The 13,600-nt window shown below is 46.8% G+C and overlaps 1 protein-coding gene across 1 annotated transcript in view; it reads right to left on the minus strand.

The window, feature by feature from the left end:
- Nucleotides 1-13,600, minus strand: part of WASHC5 (WASH complex subunit 5) — a 402,037-nt gene that overhangs the window by 335,472 nt on the left and 52,965 nt on the right. Inside the window, exons 4-5 of the mRNA XM_086966205.1 lie at nt 3,702-3,786; nt 3,368-3,468 (exon numbers count right to left, since the gene is read on the minus strand). Coding sequence (XP_086822331.1) covers nt 3,368-3,468; nt 3,702-3,786 — 186 coding nt within the window. The remainder of the gene's footprint in view (nt 1-3,367; nt 3,469-3,701; nt 3,787-13,600) is intronic.

Genomic DNA, 13,600 nt, shown 5'->3' on the forward strand with positions numbered 1-13,600 from the left:
TTCCAGGCCTTTTCAAGGGAGCGGCAGAGTTTCTTGGACTTCTTGAGATCATCGTTGAACCATGAGGCTTTCTTGTTGCCAGGTTTGCTTTGACGTTTTTTCAGTGGGGCTAAGGTGTCGGCGGTGTTGGATAGCCATAGGGTGAGGTTGGCGGCGGCTTCGTTGGCGTTAGAAGAGAGGGCTGGGGAGTTTCGAAGGAGCGATGCGGAGATTTGGTCCGTGGTGATTTTGTTCCAGTTTCTTTGCAGGGTAGGTTGGGAGTGGTTGATGGGTTTCGGCTTGTTGTAGGTGAAGTGAACGCAGCTGTGGTCGGTCCATAGGAGATCCGTAGTGTGGCTGAAGGAGACATGATTGCTGGATGTGAAGATGGGGTCGAGTGTGTGACCTGCGATGTGGGTGGGGGAAGTGACTAGTTGTTTAAGTCCGAGGTTGGCGAGGTTGTCCACGAGGGTGGCGGTGTTGTGGTCGTTGATCTTTTCAAGGTGAAAGTTGAGGTCTCCTAGAAGGATGTAGTCTTTGGAGGGGAGCGCGTGTGGGGTGATGAAGTCCGTGATGTCTTCACTGAATTTTGCGCGAGGTCCTGGTGGTCTGTAGAGGAGAGTGCCTCTGAGTGTGGTCTTGGGGTCGATGTGGATCTGGAAGTGAAGGTGTTCGGAGTTGGTGAGGTTGGCGTCAGAGCTAGTTGAGATGCGGATTGATTTCTTATGAACGATAGCGATTCCTCCTCCTGTGTGGCTGGTACGGTCTTTGCGGGTGATCTTATAGTCTTCAGGGATGGCAATGGTGATGTCTGGTGCGGAGGAAGCATTCATCCATGTTTCTGTTAGGAAGGCGACGTCTGGAGAGAAGGAGTCTAGTAGGTTCCATAGGTCAATGGCGTGCCTGTGCACCGATCGGGTGTTGAGAAGGATGCATTGTAGGTGGTTGGGGTCGGGAATCTGTGGTGTGGTTGTAGCGGAGATGTTGTCGGTGCCGCTAAATTTGCAGGAGTAGCAGGAGAAAGGTCCATGGGTGTGTCCAGGAGCGGCTTGGACGCAGTTGGGGGCGCGACCGGGGTTAAGGGCTAGGAGGGTGGGGGCATCGTAGGTGATGCGGGAGGGCTGGGCAGCGCGAGGGGCAGGGGGTCTGGCGCTGGGCGCGGTCCAGGCGCGGACGGGCGTAGACGGGCTTACCTTTGGCGCACCTTCGGCGCGGCCGTAGCGCGTGGACGCTGCGCGTGGGACCATCTGACATTAATGGACAGAGGAAGGGGAGGGGCGAAGGCGGTTCAGCTGGGAGGCGGGTCGGGATGAGGAGGAGGTCAACAATAACGAAATGGAGGCGGAGGGGTCAGGACGGAGAGAGCGCTTGGGGGGAAAATACAAATGCTGAGAAATGCAGTGAATTGACAATGACAATAAGCAAAGCGGCGATTTTGAGCACACGCAAGTATCAGGGAGCAGATCAGCAGCTAGAGTCACGCTGGCAATGCAACAATTGTAGCAGTCAGCTAATTAACTATGCAAATGGGCTAAATCGTTACACAGAGCGCGCAGCGGCAATCAGAACGTAAAGCAGGAAATAATTGTTGATAAATACTGCAAATCTTGTAGTATGCCTTCTGCAACGAGGACGCAGCAGCAGGGGAACGAGAAGCCACCGGAGAGCGACAAGGAGTCCCCCGCCAGCCTCGGCTCATGGGGGAAAGATAGAAGGTCACCGACCCCCATGGCGGCGCCAAGTCCGACTCGACCTCCGGTGAGGCATCCGCATGCATGGAGGGACGAGAGGGATCCAGGGACCCACAAGGAGTCCCCCGCCAGCCTCAACCCAAGAGGGGACGAGAGGGGCCCACCGACCCCTGTGCGCCATCGGCCCAACTCTACCTCCGATGAGGCAGCCGCCTGCGTGGATGGACGAGAAGGCCCCGAAGAGGAGCGAGGGGTCCCCTTTCAGCCCGACCCGAAACAGGTCAAGAGGGGTCCACCGACCCCTGTGGCGCTGCCAGGGCCAGCAGCCGCAGGCGCCGTAGCGGCGCTACCTCAGCCTCAGACAGCGTCGCCACCTGGGGAAAGGGGCGAGGAAGACTCAGTGATTCGACCAGAGCCCGGACGACCTCCCGCAACACCACAGGGACTCCCGCAGGAGTTTGCGGCGAAGCAGAGGCGCAGAGGTCTGAAGGAGGGAACCCCGATGGCACCACATCCTCCGAGCCTGGAGCCGAGCTAGCCGGCGCTGAAGCCACTGGCGACTCCGTGGCGGGCTCCACATGGCACAAGGGAGCCGCTGACTTCCCAGGAGGTGAAGGAAGAGGAGGAGATGCCAGCGAGGCATGCAAAGCCGCTGCATATGTCTCCATCTGGGCTCTCGACGCCCCCTCACCGGGGAACGGTGGATAGGTTGACGAAACACGGGCCGCATCACCAGCAGAGAGCCCACTTCCCCAACCGATCGGAAGCCAGCCCTCGGGGACAAGCTGCGACACTTACTCACAGGCGAGCGACGGTCTTGCGGCACGGGAGATGGATGAGGGCGAAGATGATCACGGCCGCTCCGAGAACCTTCCGCAGAGGCTGAGCAAAGCAACAAAGCCGATCTGGACATGAGAGCCAAAAGAAGTTTCATCTGGTGTTCCCGCCGTGACTTCGGCTTCAACCGCTGGCACGCCTCGCAATCAGTGGAGCTGTGGTCCTTCCCCAAGCACCATATGCAAATGAGGTGAGGATCCGTCGCCGACATCAAGCGCCCACAAGACGTACAAGTCTTGAAGCCTGAAGGCCTTTACCTTCATTTCCTCGTGTGTTGTGGGAACAGTGTTCCCACAACACACAAGGGAATGAAGGTAGAGGCCTAAACAGGCCCAGAGCATGAACCGGATCCGCGGTGCACGCGAAAAAGGAAAAAACTGACATGGGCGCGCCGGAGCGGGACTTATATGAACTCGCTGACGTCACGTACACGAGTGACGCCTGGGCGGAGCCGCGTGATGCCGTCCCCCCAGCGCGCAGGGATGCTGGGCAAAAAGTTTCCGGATCCAGTCTCACGCCTGGGGATAATTCTACGTTAAGGAATCTGCGGCTAGTAGTCTCTATCAGATATATGATGATAACACCTACATAGGTGAAGGAAGCAACAAGACTCTAGAGAACAAATTAACCCGAGTGTGTTCAACTTAAAAACAATGTAAAGAATCAGGAATACCAAGCCTAGCTTTTTGCTGATGTACCGGACAAACTATAGAGTGGAAGGATAAAAGGGAAAGTAGGGTGCAATTGATAAACACGCAGTTGCAATGTCATTTTATACCAAGGGTAACCATCAATGATATTAAAAAAAAAAAAAAAAAAAACACAAAATCATCTAAATCAGTGCAGTTACTAAGCCAAACCTGTATCTGTAGTAGGAAACCAGCATCCGCTCTCTGATCTCGCCTTCAATCTTTTGGTCAATGACCAGCAGCATGACACCATACAAGTAAAGAGCTTCACACTATGAGAGAAAAAGACATTACTGCATCTAAGTAACAGAGGACATTTACAAGTGGTGCAGGATGATAAAAGCTGAGTGAAATAAATGTTACCAACTTTGCAATTACCCAAAAATATATTAAATACTCTTGGCACAGGGGACAAATTACATTAAAGGTGGTTCACAAATATGATTTAAATTGCAGTTGTGATTTAAAATTAGCAAAGACTGGAATAAAAAAATAAAATAATCACCAGTAGTTGTTTTCCATCTTCGTTAAGAAGCACGGTCTCTAATGTTTGCTGGATGTAAACACCTTCATTGAGATCTTCAAGATATCTGAAAATGAGTTTTAAAAAAAAGAAAAGTATATTTTATATTTAAAAAAATCTACAAACGATAAATTATATTTGTATCAAAGTTTGCAGATACAGGTTTAGAAAAACTGGAAAATGTTTCAAACAGTATCAATGATTTTTGTAACTTTTTGAGTCAAACGCAATATGTTTCTCAATGCTTCAGATACTTCCACGACAGTCGTCTACAAACAATATCGAAGGATTAGGAGAGACCTGGTAGTTCAAAGACTCTCCCAGACAGGAGCTCATTCTAAGAAATTGGGTTATTAGTCGAGAGGTGTGGAAACCCAAAACAAATAATAAACACAACACTGGTCAGGGTGATCCACAAAAGTCACTAAATTAGCCTGTGCTTACCCCTCTAGTAGGTTGGAACAAAAGACGTCAGGCTTAACTTAGCAGCAATGTGTAAAGTATTTATGCAGCAACAAACTCAATACACAACACAGGAAAAGCCCCAAACCAATTTGGATAAACAGACTAAATGTTAATTTAAAAAATTGATACCAGAACTACAAAAATCCAATCAAGAGGACTGAAGACATTAATTTTTAAACTTTTAGTTAAAAATAGCACTAAAATGTACAAATTGCCACTCGTGGTTATCTGGTTGCACTAGACCGGGGGGATTCACAATTATGGTCGACCGCGATGGATGGAGAATGGTTTTGGTATAGTGATGAGGTTAGTCCTGCTGAAGAGTTACCTTCTCAAGTCCAGTGCAGACAGTTCCCTTCACGCGGGAGGGGGCTGCAAGGAAGAGGCTTTTTGTGGGAGGAGCAGGTGGAGTGTCATGTACGTTGTTGCTGTAGTGCAAAAAAAGGTGGAGCTTTGCGTTGGTTGATCATCACGGATGGTTGCTGTTGGTGCGAAGTGCAGGTGATGCATTGCCGGTCCTCATTGACTGTCATTGTCCATGTGAAAGGAGGTTCCGCTGGAACTTAGCATTGATGGTCGCGCAGGCGATGATTCTCAGCATAAAGTCACTTTGTGTTCGCAATGAGCCCATAAACTCTGTTTCTTTGATTTTTTCTTAAACAGGAGCTCTGCTTTTTTGCCAGCCAAAGGTCCCGACCTGGGGGCACCTCTTGGGAATCAGGAGTCATTCCAGCAGAGACCAGCAGCTAGGCTCAGGTAAGTCCAAGCAAATCCATTCGGTGCTGGTCAGCTGGGCAGTTGCAGGGAGGCCCTAGAGGTTTGTTGTGTCCCTGTAGCTCACACATCAGGTCAGCCAACTGACCCTTGGAGTCACTCTGGGCAGCCTGGGATCAAGGCAAGTAGGTCTAAACTTCCCTCTACAGACAGCAAGACAGTACTTCAAGCAGCAGGGACGTCCTTTTAGCAGCAAGGCAGTTCTTCTTCTGAATCGTCCATAAGTCCAGGAGTGTTCTGATGAGTTGTTCTGAAGGTCCTATTTTCATACTGTTCCTGATATTTGTGTGAGGGATGTCTCTTACCTACTGCCAAACCTGGTTCTTATTAGTTCTTCCCTTCCCCTGTTCTTAGCTTCCACCTGTCTTGGATGACAAAAGTCAGGGCAGGCATGGTGTCAGGTTCCTTTATGGGTGCTGCAGGCAGAGCCCCTTAAATTATAATCAGGGCAGGGTGCAGATCCTCCCTCCCCCTCACATCTAGGCTTCCTCAGTATCACTTTCTGTAAGCATACACAACCCACAACAGCAGAGCCATTGACAGTCAGGTTACCCAACACAATGAGAGTAAGGCACAGTTGGTTTGGGCAGAAAAATGCACACTTTCCAAAAATGGCATTTCTTAAATTGTAACATGAATTCCGACATCACCATAAAAGAAGATTTACAATTACAATTCATTTAGTGTAAACACCACTTCTCTATCTCCTACCAATCTGACGTTAACGCGTATTAAAGGTAATAATGTAACCCAGTGTTAGTCAATGGGAGAGATAAACCTACAACAGTGAAAAACGAATTTAAGAGTTTTTCACTGCCAGGATACAGAATAATTAAATACGCATGTTCTACTTTTTAAAGACAGTGAACCCTGCCCTGTAAGCCTTTACAGCAGCATTCCAGCTGGTCAGTGTGAGCGTGAGCGGGAGGAGGAAGGAAGGAAGAGGACGCCAGCAACCCGCAGCCCTACTCCACAGACTTCGGAGGCTTTGCTGACTTCCAAAAAACTGACGAACAGCGGGACCTACCAAGGCGTGGTAGGCGCGGTAGACAGGCAGGCTGGTGGGCTGGAGGCGCTGGCTTGCCGGTTTACCGTCACTCCCGAGACACGGAACCATCGAAGTCTCGGTGCCTTCTCCCGCTTGCTATGTCAGCCTGAGCCCGAAGCCTCACTTGCTGCATAGCACCTGCTATCAGCGAGGGTGAAAACTGCAGAAAATAAGGAGGAGACACCAGGACCATGGGCTGCGTGGGCTGCGGGCAGTGTGCGGTGCTGACCCCCTCCGGCTTCAACTGGCTTCAACTGCACCCGCCCGTGGTATTCGGCAGGGGGTGCGGTGCGATAGCCTAGAGCTGCATGGAGCACGGAGTGGCTGCTCAAGTAACGGGAGGCAACGGAGGATACCCCCAGATCCTGCCCTACACTGCTCTACACTGCCCTTCACTTGCCGGAGCTGAACTCTCCCAGTGTCTGCAGTGCCTGCAATCGGTAGGCTGCCATCGCGCTCCTGCCATCTCCTGCACCCAGGTATTGCCACTAGAGGGGAAAATACCAACCTAAGAACTGAGAACTGGGATCTCCCTAAGCACCCCCTGCCCTTCCAACTCATCCACACTTCTCCGCCACGCAGTGACACAGGAGTGAGAGGCTCGGGACTCAAGTCAGGAGCTGCTTAAGGAAAAAAGAAAAAACCTAGAGTGGCTGAGGGGCCAAAATAAAAGGGGTGAAACAGCTGCACCGACGCTGCAGTTTGTACCACAGGGTAAAAGACTTTCAAATTTGCCCGATGGACTACAGCGACCATCTGCCCCAGGAAACAAAGATAGAAACATCGGAAATACCAAGTCCACCATGCGCCAGCAAACTGGGCTTGGACTTCACAATAAACGAAAGACAAGTAAAGTGCAAAACTTGCGACCCACAAAACCTCTTAGCGCAAGCTAAACAAGCTCTGGCGAAGGCACAATCCATATCTCCAAACCTAATTATACGCTGGGAGGTATTTAAAAAAAATGAGAGACATAGCTGAAAGAAGTGGGCACACAAAGTCCGATGGCCAGGGCAGCACTGTGACACATAAGAGTCATTATGATTTCAGAAAGGACAGCAGGCTAAAAAGGCTGAAGACTCAGATCAACCACACACTGCGAAGAGTAAAAACAGACCCCACCGCCTGCCAAGCGCTGAGAAAGCTAAAAGGCAACCGCAGGAAACTAATATGGCAACTAAAAAAGGACGCAGATGAGTCCCTTTGGGGAAAACTCCTACATGATGCGAAAACCAACAACAGCGCACAGTTTTGGCAAACGATTAATAGTGTGATTAATGAGCAAAGCCAGGGGATTGACTCCAATGTGACGGAAGAGGCCTGGATAACTTATATCAGCACACACTTTAGTGACACCCAAGAACTGCCAAAAGAAAATAAAGAACACATGCTCCCACACAAAGAAACCCCCAGAAGTAACAGGGATTTACCAATCACAAAGCTACAAATAACCAACAGAATCTCGAAAGGGAGAACAGAGGGAGCCTCTGGCCCAAATGGCATACCACCGATCATATTTAAGCTAGAACCAGAATACTGGGCTATTGCCTTCAAACCTATGTTTGAAAAAATATGGCAGACCTCAATAATTCCACAATCATGGAGGGGGGCAATAATTTCACCAATATTTAAAAAAGGTGACAGAAGAGACCCTAGAAGTTAATAGCCTTACTGGACAACGAGGCAAAGTACTATGCAGGCCTCTTACTTCAGGAGCTGACATTGTGGGCCGAAGAAACATCAGCAATCCCATTCAACCAAACCGGCTTTAGGAAAAACATGGGAACGACTACAAATATTCTAGCCTTGTCACTTCTGATTGACTCAGCGCTAGAGGGAAAACAGCCCCTATACCTGTTCTACATCGATTATAGCTCGGCCTTTGATCGCGTAAATACTGTGGCAAAAACTAGAGAGAATGAAAATCCCTTCAACTCTGCTGAATCAACTAATCCTCCTACACAGTGACACGTGGGTCCAAGTCAAACTAGGAAATGGCGACTTTTTAACTAAGAAAATTCCAACCAGCACTGGAGTAAAGCAAGGATGCGTGCTAGCGCCAACTTTATTTAACCTTTTCATGGCCGAACTGTCAACTGTACTAAATGAAAACAAATCACACGCACCAAAATTAGGGGGCACTCAGCTGTCTAATCTATTTTATGCAGATGATCTGGTGCTAATCAGCCGGACCCCGATTGGCTTACAGCGGCTCCTTGACATTACCTCGCAATACTCCAAAACAAACAAACTCAGCATCAATTACAACAAAACAAAAGTCATGTGCCTTAACTCCCACAAAAAGACATCAACATTCAGCTGGTATTGGGACGCAATGAAATTGGAAGTTACAAACAAATACCGTTACCTGGGAGTGATTATAGATCATAGGGGGAGCTTCACACCACAGCGAGAGGCGATAAAAAAGAGAGGCCTAATGACAGCGGTTTCTCTAAGGAATCTGAAAAACAAGATCACTGGTCCAAACTTCACCCCACTACTAAAACTGATCCAAGCAAAACTGATACCATCCATTACATACGGAAGTGAAGCAATGAGAGGCAGGGATGCTGGAACATTAGAAGGAGTAATAACAAGAGCGTTGCGGATGTTGTTTGGCCTCCCGAAGTACACTTCCCCGGCGCAGATCCGACTCGAGTTTGGGTTGGTAAAGGAAGAGCTTGCACGCAAGGGAGCATACCTCAAAAGCTGGTATAAAATCAGTAGGGGAGAGGCAAACACCCTCAACGCACTCCTATGGAGAGACCTACAAAGAAAAGACCACAGCCCAGCAAGGCTTTTTCTGGAGGAGGCAATAACACAACTGGGGGCGCAACAACTGTGAGATCTGCAAGGGAATCTGGCAAGCTTCAAAAAAGCAGTAAATAACACTGTCAGGAAAGAATCTCTCCTAAAAGACAAAGTTTCACTAACGGAGCGAGCACACGGCTGGTTAACTATACAAACGTACAAAAAACTCACACCACAGACATACCTTTTGACCAGTTTTACCAAAAAAATAAAAGAGTCATTCCTAAAACACCGGCTAGGAGTATTGCCCTCAGCAGACCACATGGCCCCTTGGCTACGCCCACCAAAGCCAGCAAAATGCCGCCTGTGCAGGAACCACGAGGAAAATATTGTACACCTCATCACAATCTGTAAAGATCTGCAGCAAGACCGCAGGAACCTGTTGAGACCCCTATTCAATAAAAAAGGAATCAGGTCATGTAGACAGGCATCCCTGGCCTGCTTCTCGGGCGATGATGTCCAACTGGCCTGCCGACTGGTAAAATACTTCGAAGCCGTAGAAACCAGAATTAATACAAGGAAAGAACAAACGGACAAAGACAGTGCCCCCTCCATACTCCTAGAAACAAAACATTAAGATTGCATAGAGTCATAACCGGCTAACGAAACTAAACAACTGCGGATCACTAGAAGTTACGAGCACACAGGGAAAAGGATGGGCTTACTTCCATAAGGAATGCGGACCTCAAATAGGCCCTTGAACGGGAAAGGAGGCAAGGACTGACAAAAGGAACCTTCTCCGAGGAAATGCAGAAGTTCCCAGTGGCAGACAAACACTTCCTTTTTTTTTTTTTTTTAACAAATTTTAATCCAATTTTTACTATTATCAAAAATGAAGCTCTTGTCTCAAAAATGTTCTTAACTTTTTATTTCTGTCGGTTTTTGTAATGGTTTTTATTAACTGTAAGCCTTTAGGGCCTACCCTTTGAGTGGCTTATACTTATTAAAAAGGAAGGTTTAAGCCTAGCTAAAGGTTTATTTTGCCTGGTCAAAGTGGCGGTTTTAAACTGCATCAGATGCAGCAGTGCCAGAACTGAGACATGTTTTAGAGCGCTACTTTAGTGGGCGGCACAATGAGTGCTGCTGCAGGCTTTGGGTACAGGTAGTACCATATACTGAGGGCTTAAAAGTATATTAAATGTGCCAAGTAGGTGTGAGCCAATTTTACCATGTCTTAAGGAGAGACCACAAGTACTTTAGTCCTGGTTAGCAGGTGCTATGTGCACAGAGTTCTAATGCCAACAAAAACAGGATCAGCAAAGCAAGAGAGTGAAGGCCAACAGTTTGGGGAAATACCATGCCAATCATGTGAGGTCTAACACTGCATTTATTTTTAGGGTTTCTCTACACCACACCACACATTCACCCAAGAGATTCCTGATACCTTACTAAGAGTTGTACTTAGCCTAATGTTATGTTGAGTTTAATTTGAAAATCAAGGAACTAACCAACTTATTTAAAGTGAAAGTATATTCTGGAGAATCTGGGCTAAAACTGAAAAGTCCAATCATAATGGACCTTTTTAGGTTTCGCCTAGGCAGCGCATGCGCTGTCTCGGCAAGAGATGCTGTATACAGTATAGTGGCGGAAGCTCCACCCACTTTCCAGCCATAAATTTGATTGGATACAATGAAAAATCCTGCAATTTGATTGGTTTTTGGCGTCTTAGTCCCGCCTCCTGACTGCCATGGCGTCATTTTTCCTCTTCCGAGGCTATCAGCCCCTTTACTAGTAAAAAACGTTTTGTTTCCCTGTCTCTCCCCGTTCCCTCCAGCAGTCTGTAACTTTCTGCACCAGAAACAACCCCCCTTACCTCCTCCTGTTCGTGCCTTCTTTCATGCCGGCACTTCTATTTAAAATGCAACAGGTCTTGGGTAAATCCGCGTCCTATTGCATTTTCAATGCTTGTTTGTCCCATGATTGGTTGGTGACTTTGCTCTATATTTTGCCTGGCCTGTCCTAATGACATGTGCAATACGAACAGATCTCTTACGCTGCCTTATATTCAACGCATGCTGCATTTTCTTAATTTTCTGCTAAAAAGAAAGCCGTAATGGTACCTATAAAGCTGGATTTTACATCAAAGAGTACAAATCAAGCTTTAAAGAAGATTAGGCATTGATTTGTCAGCTTAATTTAGATTCTTGAACTGCCATCTACGTCTTCACAGGATTCAAGTTACATTTTCAAATTTAAAATCTTAGTCAAAGCCACGAAGCTTTGGTGGCGATGAAATAGTGCTGGCAGATTTATTATCCCAGGAAGGGAAACGGCACACGCATCCATATATCTGCCATTGATTATTTACGCCACATGGTGCCGCTTCAAAAATGCACACAATGCTAACATGTCTCATGCGCAACTACAATTTGACATACTGTACATGCGAGAATGTTTCTTATAGCTATATAACGCAAACACCAGCTACATTAGGCAAGGAAGTGTTTTTTTTTTTAATCACAGGATGTTGAGCGGATGCCAGGCTCGAATCTGCCAGGTTACTAACAGAGGCAGTGAAGTTTGGCACTTGTTTATATTTTAAATTCCACTGTGGACATCTTTCTACGAAAAGCTCTGCTCTGTTACTATGTTTATCCATCGCTGCCCGCAAATGATTTGCTCAGAGGTCCGGTATATTGGCTCCTGTAGTGCTCATGAGATTTATTGGTTGACTAAATGGACATCTTTGATTAAATACACATCTTTGTTTGTTTTTTTATGGATTATTTTAGCACAGAGAAGGAAGGTGGTGTGTGTTATGTGTACATTTTGGTCGAAAAGCATAAATGTAGCGAAACAGTTAAAAACTTTTGTTTCAGGAGAGTTCCTGCACTTATTAATAACAATTTAATACGTTTAATTCGACAGTACCGGCACTTCTCAGAAATAAGCAACTTCTATTATTCCATTTCAAGCACTGTTTTACGCACTCCGTAAGAGAGAGTATGTTTTAGTTGATCTTTCCCATGTGCAATGCCCTGAAATACTTCTTTACCTCTCCTCCCCCTGCATGTTGTGTGTTTATTCAGTAGCAGGAATGCGGTGCTTGCTTAGTGCTCGGGTCCCAAGGGGGCTGTACTTTTAAAGTCACATTCCCAAACAGCAACAGGACTCATTTGGTTTGGTGTAGCACGGTGATAGTATGCCAAAACTTGAAATGGGTTCTACAGGTTTAAGGTTGGCCGTTCAAAATAGTATGCAAAATATTTTACCAAAAACTATCAGAAGAATTATATCTAAAACGATACATTAAATGCTTTAAATTTCTGAGAATTTGAATGATTCAATACCAGCCCCACTGGCTCCGTACAACCTAAAAGTCATTAAAAATTCTCATTTTGGCATGTCTTCACTTGTTTAATCGTTAGCCAGGAGGTCTTTATTCATAAAACAAATAGGCACGGGATAACTTTGTAAAGTCATAAAAAAAACTTGGGGGCAGTGCTTAGAGGCAACTTGAACAGGCACCCCGGATGTCTGCCCCTCCGTCTAACGCTCCAGTGAAACAATATTTCAAACTGACAGTTTGCCCCTTAAACTCACTTTCTCTGTCTCATGCACAGTCCATTTATTTAAAAAAAAACAAAAAAAACTTTTTATTAAAATATAAAAAAAAGAATATACATGTTTGCATTTGTATATACAGTACATAATGTGATACGCTTCGCCTGTATGTTCTCTGAGAGAGAGAGAAGAAAAAGAAAGAAGACAGAGAGGGGGGGGGGGCTCTTAGTTGCGTGTCTTGGGCTGGGCTAGCGTCAGCTGTGCGTCTAGGAGCTCCCACATCTCTTCTTTTGAGTTGTGTTCCTTTGAGAATTTTCCCGTTATGTTGTCTGCTCCTCTGAGAAAGGTGACCCAGTTCATCCATGTTTTAAAGTTAGCTTTGGCCGCGTTTTTCCAGTTCGTCAGGATTATTTTTAGGGCAGCTGTGAGCAGTAAGTCTAGTAGGTCTCTTTCTTCTTTGCTGTTTAGGTCTGATGTCATGTGTTCTTGACCAGGCTTACAAAGCTGATTGTTAAGTCTTTGTTGAATATATCGTTCAGAAAGCTATTCACCTTCATCCAGAACTTCCTGACTTTGGTGCAATTGAAGATCAGGTGTTCTAGAGTTCCTTCCTCTTTCCCGCAGTTACAGCAGCTGCCTGATTCTGTAATGCCAATTTTGTGGAGTCTTGCCGGTGTCCAGTAGGCTCTGTGGAGGAGCCAGAATTTTGTCTGGGCTAGTTGTGGGGTTATCTTGTTTGTTGATGCCGAGCGCCACAGTTTGCATTGTTCGTTGTCGTTTAGCTGCCTTCCCAGGAGTTGTTGCCATGTGCTTGCTGTTTTCTTGTTCAGTGACGATGTGGATGGGTTGAGGAGCTTGTATATCTTTGCCGTTTGGTGGCCTGCCGCGTTCAGGCGTTGCATGTATTTGATGATGGTCGGTTCTTCCTTGCTTAGGTTCGCTTTCGTTATGGCTGTTTTGATCTTCAAGAATGTGTAAAGTTCCCGGTCCGAGAGCTCGTGAAGCTGTTGCAGGTTTTGGAATGTTAATGGTGACTGTTTAGTTTCTAGCTGGCTCGGGAGGTTTATTCCTTTCTCTATCCATGTATCGTTGTGCATTGTTGCTCCTTGGTAAGTTATCTTTGTGTTGAACCAGATCGATTCCCATGTCGTGCCCTTCAGTTTCCGTGCCATTCGTTTGTCTATTTTCATCAGTGCCTCTTTGGTGTGTCTCAGTATTGGGTTTAGTCTTTGGGGGTGCTTGTTCGCGGTTAGAAGCGCTACGGGGTTTAGCCCCCCCA

This window comes from Lissotriton vulgaris, chromosome 4_1 (genome assembly GCF_964263255.1).
Source record: "Lissotriton vulgaris chromosome 4_1, aLisVul1.2, whole genome shotgun sequence".
NCBI classification, from domain to species: domain Eukaryota; kingdom Metazoa; phylum Chordata; class Amphibia; order Caudata; family Salamandridae; genus Lissotriton; species Lissotriton vulgaris.